Source organism: Aythya fuligula, chromosome 10 (genome assembly GCF_009819795.1).
Source record: "Aythya fuligula isolate bAytFul2 chromosome 10, bAytFul2.pri, whole genome shotgun sequence".
Classification (NCBI taxonomy): Eukaryota; Metazoa; Chordata; class Aves; order Anseriformes; family Anatidae; genus Aythya; species Aythya fuligula.
Window position 1 is genome coordinate 18,177,270 of NC_045568.1, and position 20,698 is coordinate 18,197,967.

Sequence of the window (20,698 nt, forward strand, 5' to 3'; positions counted from 1 at the left end):
TGAAGTGATACATCAAGATAGCACCAACATTTAAAAAATAAAGTCAAATACCTTGACATAAAACAGTTCAATTCCATCAGAATTCTTTACTAGTACTCAAGAAATTATTTTACTGTGTTCATTTCCTTAGAATTCAAGAACTTTTTAAAAGCAGAATATTTATTTCCTCGATTATTTTGTTAATAGTGGAAAAATTGTATGGAAAAACTGTCAACTTTCCTAATACCTGTCTATTAAGTTGCTTCAATTTTACACTTGAATTATTCCTATCCTGGTACACAAAATTTCAAATCTGCAGCTAGTAGTTTGAGCACATAAATACACGTACAAACACACCTGGGCCAAACTGCACCCAAAATACCCTGATTTTATTATCAAAACCATTATATATCCCACCTTCTGCTACCAGCACTCTGTAAAGAAAACTTAAGTCAGGATGCCATCAGCTGAACCCAACACTTCCTTGGAGTCCCACTTGTCCTCTTGCACAGCAGGGAATAGTTTTGTGGTCCTGTCTGACTGCATTCATTACCTGTTAGCTGACAGTCATTTTTACCTGCACTCCTCACCCCTACATTGCAACACAGTGCTGAATCAGGTTGGTGATGCATCCCGTGCACTAAACAAGAAGGGTAACAGAGCCCGGTATTCTGTAAAAAGAAATCCCTCAAAACCATGGCGTGACCTCCAGTGAAATCTGAAGGCAAAAACATTCTCATTGAACAAACAGGCCTTAGCCATACAAACAGTATCTACAAACCCATTTCTTCTGACACTTTCCCCCCCCCCACTGACTGTAGGTAGGTATTATTTCCAATTTTTATCTTTCCCAATACTTTGGTAGTTGGCTATTTAAAAAAAAAAAAAATTTCACTCTAAACACACATGACAATAGGAAAGTAATAGGAAAGACTAATTTGATGCATAAAACCCAGAGTTTTCACAACAGCCAGTAATAATCACTCTGACTCTTATCACCACACTGCTAACTTGCTAACATCCTTCCCAACAGCCTTACAGCCACATGAAGAAAATCACGTATTTGTGTCAACTTCCCGGGCAGCACCCGGAGATAATCACTGCTCATGCTGAAGATCCCGCCCTCCTCTCTGTTGTTAACAGCTCTGGCTGAAACGGGCACACATCCCTTTTTGTAAGACCCACATCTGCCTTTCCAGTACCACTGAGGCAGCCAGAGCCCCCATCCTGAGCCCTTGTTAGGATGCACGTCCACGATCTGTTCTTCTTTTTGTTACCAATGGGTACACAAGTGTGGTTGTGCACAGCTGCACAAGTGAAGTTGGAATAACCTTAGTTTTGAAAGTTTGTCCTTTGGCCAGGAGAGCAGGAATTTAATGTTACATTAAAATTCCTTTCTGCTAAAATCCTAACAGGATTGACAAGGGTTAAATTAAAAGAACTCATCTTCCAAACAATAAATCCTACTAAGGAAGCCGTTCAGATTCATGACTGTGAACAGCAGAATATGAACTGAACAGTTGGAACAGCTGAAGAGGATGCTTTAAGAACTTCCTTTAAACGTAGACAAACCACGAAAGTCAGAAATCCTAGTCTTTCCTTTCCTAGAGGCCTTCAGTCAGGTAATTGAAGAAGATCAAGAGCAGCAAAACAACAGAATTCCTGCTACATTTGTAGCAATAAGTGACTCTGCTCTGAAATATATCAGAAATAAAAAATACAAGACACCTTTAGAATAGGGTCTAAAACAATTATAGTATCTAACCTACCATAAAAAAGCTTTATTAATGTTATTTATCAACAGAAAAAAAAATCTTTAAAAACAGAGAAATACAGCATAAAGAAAAATACTTTAGAATTCAACATCATGTTAATAATTACAGTAATTTTCTCTGAAGACCTTTTCCCTAAAGCTTTACAAATCACAGTTGGGCTACACTGATTTATTAAGATACTAGCTCTGATCAAAGCTTTTTCTGAGGATGAGATATTCATAACACTTGTGTGGATTTTCTGGTGTGAATAACGTAGCTGAATTTCCCCCCAACTGCATGCATTATCTGCTGCCTAATTAATGAGCTGCTTCACAGGCTCTTTCCTGGCAAGTACACTAATTTTGTTCCCTTCACTCCCCGGTCTCCTTTTCGCAAAGCCAGCAGATGTCCAGGAACGTGGCTAAGTTCAGGTGAAACGGGCCAAAAGATTAGAAAGTATTTTTGTTGTTTCTTTGTTTTTGTTTTGTTTTGTCTGTGTGGATTTTTTTTAACAGACAAACAATGTGGCTGAATGCTTACCTAGTTGTAGTATCATGACTGTATCATTCAAGGCACGTGTCACCAAGTCGAAATGTCTGTGCAGTGGATAGCAGAGCACTCGTCTTCCAAAACATACCACAACATCATGAATGTCATAGAAACACTGCATATATCAATGACAAATCTGAATTAGTCTGTGTACTTCTCAATACAAAGAGCTACTATTTCTTTTTACATATATAGGGAAAAGTTTATATACATAAGGAAAAGTAGCATAGATAAAAAGTAGTTTATGTATTACGCATCTAAAATCTGTACTTTGATAGACACGAAAATCAACATGTTAAATGGAAACAAGACTGTGCAGTTAGTTTGCAGAGCAGAATAACAGAAGTCCTATACATTTCAGTGGTTTTGAATTAAAAAAGTAGGGAACGTTAGAATAAAATGTCTAACTTGAGACTTTGTCATTCTTTAGATTAAAGCAATAAATTCCATCTGCCCCACATTATTATATATATTAAGGGGAAGCTATAAAAAGCCTTTTAAGATTTTTTTTTTCTTTTAAGAAAAATTAAAAACACATGATATTAACAAAATACATGTGTACATGTAAGATCTCTAAAAATGATACACGACGCTGCCTTTCATGAAAATTATAGATATTTGAGACAAGGATAAATATATCTGCCTAGGGAAAGCAGTTCATTGTCCTCGTTTATGAGTGAGGAAGACCTCTAATTTACTCAGACCGGAGGCATTAATGAGTTATTACACACTCTCTTACAAGAGCCACTTCTTTTTCAGCTTTCGCTTTACAAAAGACAAAATATTCCATTTATGAATTCAAATAAAAATACCAATTTCACCTTGAATCCACAATTTATTAAAATTAATAAAGGTGCTTTGTTGACAGCGAGCACTGTTTTGTATTATATGACCACCTCAACTCGTTTTTCATTTTAATGACTGCTGATAAGCATTTTAATCATATTTTGTTATTTGAGTCTAAGGTGTGTACGCATGACAATCAGTTCAAAAATGGCAGTCAGTTCAACCAACCCATCGCTGAGGCAATTTTGTTTACAGATGGATGAAAACACCCGCCTCTACATGGTTTGTGTAACAGATAGAGTTATTAACAGCTTGGTGCCAGGAGACTGAATTTCCTGGGTGTGAAGTATACTGTTGGCGCAGGCTGCGCCAAGAACTGCTACATTATAGGATGAGCACATGCAGAAAACTCCTTCGCTGTGTTAGGGTATGGATCTGCAAGCACTCGAGATAAGGCAATCACTATTTTAGCTGCACTCCTCCGTCACTAGCTACTGCAGAACACCCAGCCGGACACAGAGGCAGACTGACCAACCTGGAAAATCAGTTATGAACAGAACAAGTTCTTGTTAATCTCTCACCACTGCTAGAAGTGGTCATAGGACCGAACCCAAATAGCCTGTCAGAAATCTCATTTTTGATCCCGCAAACTGAGACGTGGCTCAGTAATTTCAGGAATGATGGAACGCCAGACCTTTCTAGCCCGCTGCCATCACAACCAGTAAACGGCCACAGGCCAGGTTACGTCCCTTCCACTCCCAGCTCTGTGACAACTTAATTACAGAGGCCTGTGAGCTCCCAGTAAACGATGTGAAAGCACACAATAGAAAAAAACAGTTTGTTCCCTCCAGTCTATGCTGATTTCAAAGAGCCAGCAAATCCCCACAAGTAATGGGACAACAGTGCTGAAAGGAAGGGACGGAGTAAAGCAACACACATCAACTGGCTAACTTTGCAAGAAATATGAAACAAAATCATTCAGATAAGTAGCTTTTTTGTATTGACTGAGCTCAACTCTTCCACAACAGTCCAGAGCAAGGCCCAGCACCAAGAGACAGACCAGAGGTCATGCTCGAGCCCTTTGGGGCTACTACTAACTAGGAGCCCAGAGGTCATGATCAATTTCTGCTAGTATTTATCAACAAGTGGATATACAGTTATTTTAGACTCAATACTGAATGAGTAAGCCTTCCTCAATTGCAACGTACAATGCCAAGAACAAATAACACTGCAAATCTGTAACACAAAGAAGTTTGAACTCACCTCCAGCCAGCACAATGTAGCACTCAGTTTCCTGACGTTCCAAGATGATTCAACCTGATTTTAAGTGGAGACCATAAAGCAAATATCATCTAATTCAACATTCAAGACTGCTGGCAAACTATTTAAGATAACATTCCTGCTGCAATTTAAGAACCTTTGTGAACATGGAGGAGTAATTACACTATATGCATTGAAATGGTCACAGGACAGCATTAAAAGTTTTATTGCAATACAGATGTTAAAATATCTGAAATGGTTTCTGTATTGGGAATATCTAGCCCATGCACAAAGCCTTTAAAATACAACACCAATCACAGAGTAAATTATTTCTGTGGAATTCTGTCCCTTTTCAGCAAGCAACAGAAACGTCAGTCTGCCCAGTGCATAAATCCAGATCAAGCTACAATGCCTTGTTTCATGAAAACAGCTCAAGACTTCTGGCTTTCAGAGGGTGTCCTAAAGCCAGCAGTATACATAAGATGTCATTATTCTTAAGATGTGGCAGATTCCTAATATTTCTGTGGTAGTGTGGTCTAGGCGGATGATTATGACTAAAAGCCAGGAAGCCTTCAACTATAACCCTGACTTTTGTAAAGATTTGTGTGGCCTGAATGTCTTAGTCTTCCTATTAAAGAGAAACAAAGACAGAATGTGTTTTCTACACATACCATAAATGACTATTGCAAAGCTCAATGACGATTTGTACACGTGCTCCTCACACATATGCACCTTTGTGCAACATTAACAAACAATACAAGAATCCTGTGATTACTCTGTTCGATAGGCAGGTCTGCATGGTTCTGCCAGCAATTCTAAAATCCATGCTTCACAATTCAGTCTGATTAGAACAGAATGGTTTTGATTATATGTTGCAATATTTTGATTAAAAGCATAAAGAAAACATCTCCTTGGTTAGTATCAGCAGAGGAGATGTTAATGTTTTTATCTGGAAAGCAGGTCCATTTTAAGAAGACAAGTTTTCCAAAGAACTGCACAGAAACCACACTAAACTTGTGCTATCTTCTTCCTTCTTTATATCTTACAAAAAGCCTAGGATACAAAACACAAAATAAAGCTGGCTGCTCTTCTATGCAAGAAACAGAAACACCAGAATACTGAAAGTGGAAGCCGCCTTCCTACTTCCCTCCAGGATTTAAATACTGGAGAAAAAAAAAATCATTGCTGTTTTGTATTCAAATGTGTATTGATTTTAAGATTTTAAATGCCTAACGGCAGTTTCCAGAATGCCTCAAACATTTTTCATACTCACTGCACAAGTTTAAAAATAAAAATTAATCAGTCTAAAAAAAAAAATAAATCAATTTTGTTAAAAGCACGTACCGATTGCCTATATAAAACACTGAATTCATAGTCTCAATCCTACAGAATTAATGATTTTCCATGCTTTTCCAGAATCCAAATCAGCAAACTTACCTATTACAAAACAGTCAAAAAAAAATCTGAAGAACCGTCTATATGAGAATGCTTTCATGAAATCTGCGTTTACATAAACAAGACATCACAAATCAGAACCTAAGGGAAGTGTCTTTAATCTCCTGCATCTCCTTCACCTTGCTCCCATAGCTAGAATTCTGCTTCAGAAGCAGCATTTAGAAATTGCAATAATCCCGAATTGCATCCCAACAGCTCAATCTAGAGAAGGAATGTTTTGCATTGTAACTTAGTCAATGATGTATTTTGAAACACTTGGAACTAAGTTCACTTTGAAAGTTAAGTTTTCCAAACAACCAAACAGGGTCTGGCAACAGGTTACTAAGACGTAGTGCATTTCCTTTTATCTTTTTCTTTTTTTTTTCTTTTTTTTTTTTTTTAATTACTTACATTTTGTTCTCCTTCGTTGACACAGATGTCATAGCAATATGCCAGAAGGATATCAATTAAGCTCAGATACACGTGATGACGGCTTCTTTTATCCAGAAGATAGGATTTATTTGTGAACCTTCTCAGCTGTTCTTTCTCTTCTTCAGTGAAGACAACTACATAAAGTAAAAGGATAATTGATTACGAATTTAAAGCTGACTCTTTGATTTAACGGGTGGTAATACTATTTCGACAGTATCTTTAAAAAGAAGCATTACTACTTACAAGTCACTCATCACTCAAGAAAAAGCCTAAATTATTCTTCATTATTTATTAAACTGATACACTCTTTGCAAAGTGAAGCTCCAGCCCTGGAAAGTATTACATGTATACACCAGCAATTTTGAAGCCCTCAGAAAGCACCAAGGATTTCCGTGGACGTGTTGGTAACTCAGAGTAGCAAATGCATGATCAGGACCTGAAGGAATTTTAATTTACTAAGTCCATGTTGTACAGGATAAGAAGAACACAGAAGAAAACAAGTGTTTTTTCTTAATTTAGCAAAGTGTAAGAACTAAATAAATAGGGAAGGGAAAAAAGGAAAGATATAATTTCGTATTTCTAAACGTCAAATTTTGACTCAGGACCTAGATACATGATTTAGGAGCATCATTTACACTGTCCGATAATATCCTCCTGGTGTTTAAGGAAGATCAAAGATTAAATCCTATCCCAGTGATGGCAGTATGAAAGCTGCAATTATTTCCAAAGAGCTATGGTTTCCACTGTCCGTGACCATCGCATTTTGCTCACCTTCAGTGTACCTCATTTAGTTAACAGCAGCTATACTGAGCCAAGGCAGCGAAGCACCTCACCCAGCTCCTTCTCTTTGGGATGCACAAAGAGGAAGGCACCACCACAGCAGGCGTGCTGCAATAACGCATCAAAATATTGCTCTAGGGATCTGTGGTGCAGGCATGGAGAGCTGAAGGAGCATCCTGAATGGCAAACTTTCTGAAGAGTACTTCAAGCACTTCAGGAAGGATGTCACAATTACCTTGAAATAACAGCACAGATTAAGGAGATAACTGACTAAAAGCCATCTCTGCACAAACTCGAAGTACATCGAGAAGTCATTTAGTAAAATTAAAGCAGCTAGAAGCCTGAGCTAAGAGATTTTCATCCAGGCAGCGTGGCGTGCAGGCGCTCCGTGTCAACAGGCTCTGATTTACTGAGTCAGATGGATGTGGCAGACACATTTTGGTCACACCACAAGAGAAAGTTACAGACACAAAGCGACTTGACAGGAGAAAGCTGTGTTACCAGCTGATGCTCTGTTGCATTGCAGAAGCCCCACTCCACTATTTTTGCAAGTACCAGCAAAACTGGAACCAGCCTGATTTAAGGATGGCAGTCATTTAGGGAGATTTCTGAGAAGATGGCTACAAGCCTAATGCAGCGCTCTCCTTACACCTTCATAACAAGCCCTAAGCACAAGAGTGGATATGTGGTGTGCCCCTTAGCTTAGTGAATTTGATTTATTCTAGGAAAGGAGAAAAAACAACACCTTATAATATTGAAATCTCTCTTCAGTTATTCTTTTACCACCTCTTTTCTGAGTCACCATGTTCTGCCATACTCAGCTGGGGGCAGAGAGAGGCAGCAAGCAAAACACCCGAACTTAAAAACAAAAAGCAATTATTGGGCAACACACCAGGACGAGGGGTTGATACTGGACAGTACACTCAGCACCCTGATAAAGCGCCTGGAGTCCCTGGTAGCCAGGCACCAGTCAGAAGGGGAAAGGTCAGCTTCTGCAGCTCTCCAAGACAGATCCTCAAATATTACTGAGCTGCCATCTTCCACCAGCTTCATTAGCACTAACAACTTGACCTGATAACCCAACAATTCCCACCTCGACTCCCTATTTTCCACATCACCATTTAGCTCTGGAATCCTTAAGCCACTAACAATCCTGCCTCCACAACCTTACCCGTAATTCTACCACTCCGATTTTTCTGTGGACTTTCTCACAGCCGTCAGTGTGAGCCAAGGTTACGCGGCTGGGACGTAGCAGAGCCCCGGACCCTTGGAACACAAACAAATCCCTCAGGAGAGCTTACAGCACAGCTTACAGAGAGAGGTTACAACTCCTGGTAAACCACGTTTCTTTTTACATCCCTTACTCATTTCGCTACTCTAAGGATGATGATCATGAAGGTGCTTAGAGATGTTTCTCCTCAATTTATACAATCCACATTCTCAGAGATGCTACCCCGCTACAAGACACGTGAACTTCTTCATCCAAGGAGCTTTCTACAAGACTTCTAATTTTACAACTGTTTTCAAACAAATGTCTGTGATACCCAAGGCACATACATATGCACACACCTCGTATTGAGGCATCAAATTACAAATTAAGAAAAACATTTTTGAATGTTTCTTCTTTATGAACTTTTTAAACGTTTCAGCTTCATAACCATGAAATGCTTGATTTAAATTCCTATGGAAACTTCTTTACGAGCTAAAACATTTCTCTGGAGTGGAGCCAGTCTCCATTTATTTACAAGCTCCCACAAAAAAATTCCAGCTTTTATGTCATCTTAAGAAAGCTGATCTCTTCCATTTGCTATGATCTAGTACAAAATGACAATTTAGTGAGACTGTGGCAATTCAACTCTGTTTTCCCATTAATGCAATGCAGCTCAGTATTATCCCCTAAATCACCAACCTAGATGGCACATCTATATTCTATCAGCAAATTTCTTGGCAAGTTCTTAAAATGCATTGATTGTTCAGCGAGTCACCTCCATCATTCATATTAAAATTGTCCATAAAACCATATGTGCAATGTTGTAGCACACTGGAAAAAAAAAAAAATTAGTTTCTGAAAAATATAGCATAAAACCACTCTGAAAGTTGCTACAGTAGGGTGGGTTTAATGAGGTATCACAACAGGGTGTTTACAGTTAGGAGATCCAATTAGGAAGAAAAAAGGCATTTCCAATTTCAGCAAGCTTTCCACAGAAAACCCTCTCCTGGAGTAGAACACAATTTATTATTAATAGTATATGCAAGTGGCACTTTCATCCCGAAGAGAAACACAAAAAAGCAGAGGTAAAACCAAAGCTAAAGGAACAAAAGAAATTCTGAAAGAAAAAAAAAAAAAAAAAAAAAAACACAGGAAAAAAGCCCAAGTCTGCAAGCAAAGACTTCTACATCAGATCACATTCATAAAGCTTAAAATCACTTCCAGGGACTACAGAAGTAAAGCAGTTTGCTACAAAGAAACTAACGACTCTCATGCTTTGAAAGAATTGTGTCACAGAACACATTTTCTGCAGGATGTAAGTCATTTACCCCAGCACTCGCCAACTTCTAGGTCCATCTCACTGTGCTTGCTGCAAGCAGCAACCAAGATGGGCATGCATCAGGATCACTTCTGTTCTCCTCCAAACACTCACTATATCAAGTACTGGATCTACTACCAAGAAGTCACCTTCCACTGTTCTTAATCAGTGACTTAACAACTGCAAGTGGATGTTTGTCTCACAGCTGATGACAGTTGCCAATGAGATCTCCCTCATCCAGGTTAAGGAACAGCCCAACACTGACAGCAAACATTTTTAATTGTACTACTGAATACCTGTTAGATACCCTAGAATCCATATTCCAGAGGTATATGTAAAATGGCAACAATGGTTCTAAGTAGAAAGCAAAGAAGTTGTGAATTGAGTGAATTTCATGAAAGGTGAGACTTTTCCTCCTCTAAAAGAGAAACTCTGAAGCATTTTGACATATACAACTGGACCATAATCACAGAAAAAACAAGTCTACCAGACAAGAGCAAAGAAGCAGCAAGACTAGACAATTCCCAAAGGTAAACGCTGCAAGATGTTCATTAACTTAGTTACTGCAAAGTACCAGGTGTTCTTAATAAAATTTCTCTCTGGAGAAAATACTTGAAGTTTACAAATAAAGATCCATCAATTCCATAAAGATCTTGAAGAATAAATTATCCAGGCCTAAAACTAATTATTAGCATGTCAAAACCACCACCTAGTTTTCCTAATTCAAAAATACAAGTGTATAGTACAAGGTAATCAGAACAAGTGAAATCATAATTACATTTTCTGCTATATTAAGCCTGTGCTTTGTCCATTGGCATTACCAATGTTTTATCTAACAATGCCTCCACAACAATCCATAGTCGCTTTCTGAAAAGCAGCATCTGCTGCTGCTGTTTATCAAATCCTAAATTTGCAACTTAATTTGGATTTTAAAGCATTTTATGTTTGCACTGCCAAAATCATGCCTCTTCCTGTTACAGTGGGACGGTGTATTCATACATTAACATCTAAACGAATTGTGCAAATTAATCTCACACACAAATTTACTGCTATACTGAGACTACCCTCACTTTTTTAATCACTTCATTTACTTATTTTAAACTACCATTTCTCATTAACACGTTTCAAATTGCTCCTCAGTACAGTGAAGTACAATTTAATCCCTAAACAGGACGATGCTTTCTTACCATGTGGCTAAAATTTTATACAGCTGATCACATCACTTAAATTCTAGATAAGGCTCGGAGTATTCAGCACTCAAGGGTGCAATATCTGTATCTCAAGACTGTTGTGAAACTTAGGGCTCTGCATGTGTTGTGTTAGGGGTACTGAGATAACGTGCTACCTACAGAGAGCCAGCTCAGTGGTCAGACTCGCAGAACCATAGAGAAGTCAAGGTCAGACAGGACTTCTGGAAATCAGCTGCTCCAGCCGTCAGCTCACACCTATTGTGAGTTGTAAGCAGTTTTAAACACCATAAAACTTGTAGTCTCTTAGCTAGCCATGTGTGTGGAAGTACCTCACCCTCTCAGCAGCTGTTTAGAGGCTTCTTACTAGAAGCACCATCTAATACCAGCAACTGTCTCCGTATCCTTCTAGGTACGTTAATACACCTTGCTGGAATGCATTCAGATTTCTCCCACTTCTAATGGAAATGATGCAAAGTTTCTCAAGTAGTAAAGAAGGTCCTTTACTCAGCACAGTCCTTATTTTTATGTGCATTTTCTGTGTCGTTTCCGTTTACTCAACATGCACACTAGGAAACATATTAATGCAGATATGCAATCGAATTGCAACCAGTTTGTGAGAATTCCTGGATCTGTAACCCAGATAAACCAGATCTGTGACCCAAATTATCCAATCCCTTCAACTGGATAAACCATAACAGCAATACAAGAACATTTTAATCCTCCTATTGATCATAAGACTCCAGATCGAATAGCCTGGACCCCCCTCCTGCCCTTATTTCCACTATTCAAGTGGAACCTGTACTCCCCCTCATGGTGGTTTCTTTTACCACAACTCATTCAGGTTTAGCAGCCTCCGAAGGCTTCAGATCCCTGTTCTGCTGCCTGCCATCCAAAGTCTGTTACCAGAACAGAGGTCTAAGTTGGAGGGCACATGGGGCCTGTTGTCATTACCTAGCCCAAACACCAGATGGCCACTTACGCTATTCAAATTTACTCAAGATCCCCAAAACTACATGAGCCTCTTCACTCTGCCATATTAAGGCCACACTAAGCTTTATTTGATCATCCTGATTACAAAAAAGTCTGTTTTAACAAATGCTTTAGAGAAAAGATGAGCCTTTGTGAAGTCCTAATTTCTGCATTACTTTCCTTAGCAGGCTTGCCAGGCTTTTGAGCAGTTTCTGTATTGTTGCTTCCCCTGAAGTCCGAGAACATATGCACGTGGGTTTTTTTAGAACTTTAATTTGGAATAAAAAAATATTCTTTATCAATAAAATCATCCAGCAGCTCTTCATCTTTGTTATACTCCTTTACACAAACATTATCAATATTTCATTCACTAAGGAGAGAATGGGTAAAAACAAACAAAAGAACTCGTTATTCTGTTTCCAAGCCTCTTGTACCTTTGTCCAATGCTTTTTAAATCAAACACTTATGGTGGATATAATTAATTTCTGGTTTCAAAGGCTGAAGAGAGATCAGTAATGAAGATCAGATTACATTTGCAGTAAAATACACAGCATTACCCAAATTCCATTGTTCTACCCCTGTAGAAGATGTGCAAGTGCAGGTTTTATTAGTGCGCTAATATTTTATTTGTTACAGAACCTCTGCTAAAGGGATTATCGTTATCTGCTTCAGAAACATAGGATTTTCATACTATAGAGGAAATGAGGGAAGGACAATAAAAGAATATGCATAATAGTAACTTGTAATAGTCTCTACAATTATTGTGTTCAGAAGGGTAATCTCAGTTATCTGGTAACAGTACTGTTACAAGGTTATCTATTTAGCTTCTAACCTGACACAAAGATTTTCCCCTGAAAAAAAGTCTCTAGGAACTATAAAAACGGTTCAGTAATAAGTACCATGAATGTCTGTGGCACTGTACAAATAACATGAAACGCGCCACAGGCGACACGACCATCAAACAGAGCTAAGGGCTGACACTAGGAGTCTTCCACAACTGATTGCTGGAAAACTTGCTGTGAAATGTCTGCACCACATTTTTAAGTGGGCACTAAAGTCTGTCTTCCAGACTAAAAATTGTAGGCTAACACCATACTTTCCCTTTAAGGATGATAACCTAGAACATAACAAGGCTTCACAGCAATTATTCTGTAACAAGTACGTACACGCAAACACACACACACATATAAAATGCTCTCACCTACTGTATTGCTGTCGTGTTTCTGATGACTTTCTCCCTGCAAGGCTATCATTTTTTCATGAGCCTCAACCCACCACGGTTTGTATTTCAAAACACGCTGAATAGCTTCATCTTCAAAAAAGTCAGCTCTGAGGAAAAAGAAGACATAGTACTCAGTTAGCTTTCTGGGCTGCAAGGGCACGTTGCCAGCTCAAGTCAAGCTTCCCATCAACCAGCACTCCCATGTCCTTCTCCTCAGGGCTGCTCTCAGTAACATCCTACTGTGATGAGACAAAGGGGCAGATAAGAAGTAAAGCTATTATTTCCACAAGTGTTCTTAAAACCAAGCACCCATAGAAGAAGTGATTATTTCAACTGAGATACTTTTACTTGACCAGATAAAATAAATCCGTACTCACAGGTAATGATCAGAATCGAACTTAGCAGCTTCTGCTGCCAGGCGTTCCTTCCTACGTTCACATACCGGAGTTTTGTCTGGATCCTTAACGTCTACAACATCACTGAGTTCATCCTGAAAATGCATCAAGAGTGAGATGACAAAGCTGCAGATACAACATGCAAGATTAATTTAGTAAAAGTTTATGAAGGATGCTTATAAGCATTACAGTGTAAAGCCTAGATGCTGTCCAACCTCTCTTTCAAATCTTTCAAATTCAGGCTTTGCTGGGCAAATAAAAGATCAAAATTCCAATGAGTTACAATTATAACAAACTCTAAAGACCTTCAAATATTATGAGCTCTATTAACGCCTTTATACCATAAGGCAGACAGGTTACTTTGCAGTACAATGACAATTGCTATGTTTAACAAAAGCACACAACCACAAGAAGGCAAGATAAAAATCATAGCTATTGTTCTTGTGACTCTTGAGATTACTGCTATGCTCTGAAGTGGCCATACATTAATTAACAGGCGATTGTAGTGCCCTTTTAAATATCATTAAGCAGTGGTACTTTAATGCTGATGGGAAATGTACTTCGGAAATTTCATGGTAATAAACCAGTGTATATGTCTGAACAGAATGCAAATACTTTCTCCATAAATAGCAATCTTTCTGCTCCAAACCCTTAAAATCCTACAATTCAAGCAGTCGTAACTTACAGTTATATGATTTGTTTTAAGCACCTACTGGCAAAATTGCTCGGTGTAAGAACTTAAGCAGAACATTAAAAAACAATAAATTATCAACTACTACTTTAACAAAAGCTTTGCACGCTATGAAAGGTATTCTCCTACCTCGCATGTTACTGGGTGTAGATTACTTTCCATCTATTCATGAAATAAAAGAACTTCTGAATGTACAATAGCAAAGTAACCACATTTTAAAGTTCCTGCCCTGCCAACTAATCCACAAAAGGAAGTTCCAGTGCATCAGCATAACCCCAGCAAATCTAACAGATACCAGGTGGGCGATCACCTTGAAGAATTATGATCTCAACCAGTAAATACCACCTAATTATATTTCAATTTATTTTATTCAACATAGTAGATAGCGAGGCATTGCCCTCTTCATGAAATATTTTATAAGTCTAACAGTAGAAAGGCTTCACTTTGCATGTTTTTTTAAATCTAAGTATTTATTCAATAAAAAAAAAATAATAAGAAGAAATAACTCTGATACACAATTAACTCATTCAAGCATCTCTATTTTCACAGAAAAACAAAGATCTGTCTGTACTATTACATGCAAGGGCATAATATACTCAGTCTCAGAATGGCACAATGGAGAACTGTTACCTAACAATCCCTTCCTGACTACAGAATGAGCCAGGAAGCCTACTCAACAGGAAAGCTACCTGGAACTTTTGTTAGGAAATATCAAAATGCATCTACCTGCAGCCGCTGGAACACCCCCGAACGCAGATTCCCAAACCCATAGTAGTACTGTAGTGGTGGAAAGCTTTCTGCAGTTTCTTTATAAGGGGTCTGCTCTACTTCCCATTCAAATTCTTCTTCCTCCTCCTCAGACAATGCAGCAGAGGCACCTGCATATATTGCATGGTCAAAGGAACAAAATTATTGTGTAGGAAAATTATACAATTTAAAAGAAAGGCAAACACCAATAACAAAATAAGCATTTTTCATTGTTACATCTTTAAGAAATGTTTTACTACACTGGATCAGCTGTAACTTCCAGAAAAACAAAAGAGGGGAAAAAACAGAGGCAGTGGACAAATGTGAACAGCACAACTCCAAATCCCCCTTTATCTTATCCAGTTGACTGAGAGCATCCTGAGAACTTCCCTACCAAATAAACCAAGCAGTTTGAATGAAAATTAGCTATAACAGACTAGATTCATAGATAACAAGGCAAAAAGACAAAGATTAGGAAAAAGCTTTTTTTTTTCCTGTTGATGCAACGCACAAATTCCCAAATATGGATGTTCAGAATTTGTGAGGTTTCATTGGACTTCTTGTGCTGCTATCCCAAAGGGCGGTCTTCCAAAAAATTATAACTCTTGTCACCTGGAATCTGCAATAGTATCACTTTCACACACAAGCCCTGTTATTTTCCAATTGCATTATAAGGTTGAAGGGTGGCATGTGCCTATATCACAGTTCACACTGGAATAGTGTGAATCACTGCTTCTGTCACAAAGGATTTTAGTGAACAAAGAAAAAAAGACATTCACTGGTTACTGAAGTGTTTCAGACAAGCAGATGATTAAACAAAGAATCATAGATCCTGCTCTAGATTCAACAAATTTCAAAACTGGAGACAAGAAAAACTGAAGCTTTTTGAGTACACTCACTCAAAGTCTGAGATCATTGTTCCACTGTATACAGCCACTAGAGGGGTACAAAGATCTACAGAGGATTAGCATATATTAAACACACCTTTAAAAAATGTGATCACAACTAAGCCTACAGATACAACACCTCTAACTCCTGAAGACATTCCTTTCAATACATACTAGTAATTCCAGTCTCACTCATACTCCGCTTGTGCCTTGGACTAAGTAAGAGTAGAAATACTCTTATTTTTTTGTAATATATATATATAGGTAGATCTATTTTCCTAACTATTTTCTTACATATCTGTATCGATAATGTAACGAAGACTTTTTTGTCTTACCTATCTCCTCCACTAAATGTTTTGCTGATCTTGATTTTTTGGGTGCTAAAAGGGATGTTACCATATCCAGTCCTTCAAAATATTGCCCAGGACTCTCCTTAGGTAATCGAATTGTCAAGGTCCCTTAAAGGAAAGTCAGAATACAGTTATGATATTAAAATAACCATGACAAACAAAAAATGTGCATTTTTCCTCTAATGAAAAAGGCTCTCAGAAATTGGGATACATGCAGGTAGCATTTTATCGTGCATCCATCTCTGTGCATGCTTTTAAACACACCTAACAAGTTTCACAGAAATCAAAGATTTTTATGATAAAGCACAGAAGAGAATATTTAATGAGTTGTGGTCTCTTGACTCACATTGCATAACACACCAACAGAAAACAAGCTTGAATTTATCCTGAATCCGTCCACCAATCAAGCCATCAACTGAAGATCATAGGAAGCTATTTAGCATTCTGATTATTGTTCCGAGTCAGTACATAATAAAGGCTTTGCAAGCCTTTTGTTTTGTTTACGAATGCATTTATTCCAAAAGGTAAATACTGTTTTACAGAAATACCATCCACCTTAAGAGAGAGGACTGTCATGAGACTGCCTCAGGATTACCTCATTTCTGCTTAGTACTATCTGACTTCATTGTGGATTTGCTAGACTAATGATCTTTGTACAATGGCATGTCTGGCCCCTATGGGCTCAAAGGAAACTTGTACATATTTTTTTCATTATTAGGACAGTTATGGAATGTCATTTGTGCTTACTGATAGCCTAAGTACAGCAAATCCCCAGCAATTTCTGCAATTTCTTTTTTTTTTTTTTTTTTTTTTAATACCACGTAATGTGGGAGAAGCTTTGAATTTATTTACAGTATCATATACTTTGCTAAATGCAATTCCAGTGCAAGGAAGTATAAGTTACTGGAGAGTTAGTAACATTCTTAAAAACTAATATACTAAGAACATTAACCATACGTTTGTCTACATTGTAAGATGCTTTTTCTCTGCCATCTTCCACAATTCTTCCAGGAAGCGTCAACCTGTGGGCAAGAAGCAAGATGATGACTGAATGCCTGACTAGTTGTGCAACTTAACATCTCAGCACACAGACATGTAAGGCGCATTCCAAAAGGAACACAAACAATTTAACTACATGATTCCTCTTGATACTAACGGAAGCGATAAAGCTAAATCCCTATGCAGTTCAGGGTCACAGCCACGACAGAGACAAACAACATCCTTGGCACTATGTGCAGCATTTGGAAGATTCTGTAATTTAAAAATTCTAAACGAATCTAATCTACAGTGATGTGACATGAGGCAACTAATTCACTGCATTCTACCAATCTACTAACACCCCTTGTGGTCTGCTAACATGTACTGGGGAAGCTTATCCAAGAACACAGGAAACAGAAAATAAGAAGGGTTGATAACTCATCAGCCCTTACATGCCAAAGGTTCCCTTAGTAATTCCCTACTGAGATTGCCTCTTGGTCCTTTTCTGCAGCATAGTGGGGAACTTGCAAGCTATAGACTTGACTTCCTACCACCTGTACTCACGTGACTTTTCTCCGCATGCTATTGGGCATCGAAATACATTCTTCATCAAATATATTGTATCTGGGTCTACATCACTTACACGCGCCTAAAGAACCGTGTTGTCACTTTACAACTAAAACTCTATGGTATGGTAAACTCAGAAAAGCAGTTATTTAAGTTCCTTTTAAGGTGACTTAATGTCTGGAAACAAAGTGAATGGATCCATAGGAAGAATTCCTTGCAAAAAAATGGCCTGCCTGAAGTCAAGAATGATCTGAAATATCCCACATGAAGTTCATTTTCTACTGATTTTTATGTATTTGATGAAGCCCAAAGTTTTTTTTTTTAAATGCTTCTACTACTTGCCTGAGAAAGTAAGGCTTAGAATAAAATTTAAAGTCTTCCCCTTCAAAGTACAAGTCGAACTCTGAAGCTCTTGCATAAGGTACGTCAATGATTATTGTAAGGAAATCCGGATCCTGGCTCAGCTCAAAAGCTGGAGTAATCATGATGAATGCCGCAGGCAAAGCAACCACTGACTATACGGTCCTATCAAAACAGAGAAACAAGAAAAGGTTAGTATGTTGTAGTTTCCATTTTATGACAGTAAATAGAATCTCTTGAAAATTTTGTATGAAAAACATTTCAGATTCTCACAGAATTATCTTCTACACACTGAAGAAGAAAACACTCATGAAAACAGAAACAAAAAACGCGTTCCTATCAAGAATACGAAGGTACCATCTTGCTGCAGCATAATGAGAACTTATCATAAAAGATCACAAACATTTGGAGCACACAGAAGTATTTAATACATTCATCATAAAAAGCACACCAAGTTCAGTCCTAAAATTTGTCTGTTTTCTGTAACCATTACTTAGTATTTCACAGCGAACTGACCATAAACCATGATTAAAAACGTTGAAAAAGAGCAGCGTTTTATAATAACTGCAGCTGTGCTTTACAGTGGCATGCACAGGTGAGCCAGACCACAAGCAACAGACAGAGTACACCCCACACAGATGAGCTGGGTGCACGCCCTGAGCATCCTGTCCTTCGTGTCACATTTAACATACGCCACGGGGATAGTACATGCAGAGCAAGTCAGAGGTGCTCCTGCGCAGCGGGCTCAGGCCACAATAGCTGTCTCAGCAACACAAGCAACTGACAGGCTCGGATTTCCTCATGTCCATTACAAGCACACTTACTGTTCTGATCAGTTTGCAATTTTCTGGTCAGTTCCAGCGATGCCGATTTCACAGCCCAGCCTCGGTTCCGCCTGCAGGTTCGGCCAAAGAGCACCTGAACACAAGTTGCATTGCATTAAGTTACCTGCACTTGGAATCTCCCTCACTGAGTGATTTTAAGGTTTGAATCATCACCTAGCAGCATCAGATATATGTTTGTACATGGGCAAATAAATATTTTGAAGGAGGGAAGGGATTTACAAAGTAGCGCCCATCTGATGTATATAACCTGTCTCACTCCTTGAAAGCTTCCTTATGCAGGATATTTTTTAAGTTTAACTTAGAATCCAGTTTTAATTAAAAAAAAATAACATTTGAAAACACTTTTTACCTAAATAAGAAAAATACGCGGGGCACCACCTGAAAGTGCGGCTCCCCCCCTGCCGCCCCCCAGCCCCCCCACACCACCCCATCCCCAGCAGCGCCTGCTCCAGCTTAACGCCGCGTTTTCCCGAATAACCCAATTTCCCGGCTTTTTCTCTTGTTTTAAATAAAAGAACACACAAACCGGCCCTGCTGCGCACGTGAACCGTTGCCTCAGCGCACCTCTCCCCCGGGGCGCCGCACGGGACCCGCCCGGCTCCCGCAGCCGCCTCAGGAGGCGCGGGCTCGGCCGGGGGCCGGCTGCAGCCCGTGGGCAGGGCCCGGGGACCGCACCCGGGGCAGCACCGGAGGGACGGGACAAGGCACAACGAGGCCGTGCCGCCGCCACTCACCATGCCCAGGCTGTGGCGGTAGCGCATGTGCGGGCCCGGGCGGCAGCTCCGCCTTCAGGGGCGGCCTCGCACAGAACCGGCCCTCACAAGCCCTTCACAAGCCCGTCCCTCACAAACAAGCCCCGGCTGCCTCCAGCTCGCTGCCCGCCCCCGGAGGAGGGCGCTGGGAGGGAGGCGAGGGCGCCCCCGCCGGCCCTGAGCTCGGTTTTCCCCTCACAGCATGGTGCGGGCTCCCCCCCGCTGCTCCGTAGAGAAGCCACGGCGCTGACTGTGGTGGTTTGGTGCCCCTGGCGTCCTGCTTTTGGGGTTGTGTAAACGGTCTGAAACAAGTGAAAGCAGTATTTGATGTTTTTAAAGCTCTGAGCTTCAACTACCGTCACTACAAGTCTTATAAATCTGGCAAAATCATTCTCAGAGGATGGGGTGCTGTGAGGGGAAGGCTGCCCGCATCACCCCAGTGTTTTCCTCTGATAACCGCAGGGATAGCTGAAAGTGTTGGTGTCGTACACGGCCAGATCCTGATCCTTAAATACAACAGGCTGCTGAAAGTAAATTCAGTGCCACAGCTCAGAATATAACTGCTTTATGTATAAGTACAGCGTGTGGGCAGAAGAAACACCTCTGGAGAGAGGGAAGCTGAGAAGTGAGTAGGAATGGAAGGTTTGGGCCTAATGTAATTCAAATTAAGGTATTAAGGATAAAGTGATTTCAAGAGCTGAAATGCAGAGCAGTGCAGGGGAGCAGGAAAACACAGATCGGTCCCACAAGTACTGCTGGAACAGGATGCCCAGTTCCGTGAGTGTCTCGCAGGAGAGCAGGCAGATGTGAACCAGATTGTCCATGTGAATAGAGGCAGAGCCTGATGATGCCAAGGAAACAGCATTTGGGACAAAGCACAAGAGGCTCGAGGAAATTGATAAAAGCAGAAAAGTATGTTTAAAAGCCAACTATTTAAATATAGAATTTAATGTAAAATTAATCTGATTTTTCTGTCGTCAGACTATGAATGGTATTCTGGTTCCACATCATTCTCTACGTTTTTAAGTGCTACTGATTCTCTTCTCCCTGTTCCCTGTGACATGCATTCAAATGTTTGTCCTGAAGGGATACAACCTCTGCTGACAAAGCTTAAAAAACAAAATAGACAAACATTCTTCCATGCTGATAAAGATTGATTTTCTTGCTGGAAATCCAAAGGATCTGGCATCTCTTCATGAGAAAACATCTTCACTCATACAGAACTGAAACAGCAGTTTAAATA

At 39.5% G+C, this 20,698-nt stretch overlaps 1 protein-coding gene across 1 annotated transcript in view; it reads right to left on the bottom strand.

Moving 5' to 3' along the window:
* SHQ1 (SHQ1, H/ACA ribonucleoprotein assembly factor) overlaps positions 1-19,274 on the bottom strand; it is a 45,463-nt gene extending 26,189 nt beyond the window's left edge. The window contains exons 1-11 of the mRNA XM_032194096.1: positions 19,230-19,274; positions 18,683-18,776; positions 17,841-18,023; positions 16,911-16,975; positions 15,939-16,061; positions 14,696-14,847; positions 13,261-13,373; positions 12,863-12,990; positions 6,174-6,328; positions 4,332-4,385; positions 2,274-2,397 (exon numbers count right to left, since the gene is read on the bottom strand). Coding sequence (XP_032049987.1) covers positions 2,274-2,397; positions 4,332-4,385; positions 6,174-6,328; positions 12,863-12,990; positions 13,261-13,373; positions 14,696-14,847; positions 15,939-16,061; positions 16,911-16,975; positions 17,841-17,983 — 1,057 coding nt within the window. The 5' untranslated portion in view covers positions 17,984-18,023; positions 18,683-18,776; positions 19,230-19,274. The remainder of the gene's footprint in view (positions 1-2,273; positions 2,398-4,331; positions 4,386-6,173; positions 6,329-12,862; positions 12,991-13,260; positions 13,374-14,695; positions 14,848-15,938; positions 16,062-16,910; positions 16,976-17,840; positions 18,024-18,682; positions 18,777-19,229) is intronic.
* Positions 19,275-20,698: the final 1,424 nt, after the last annotated feature.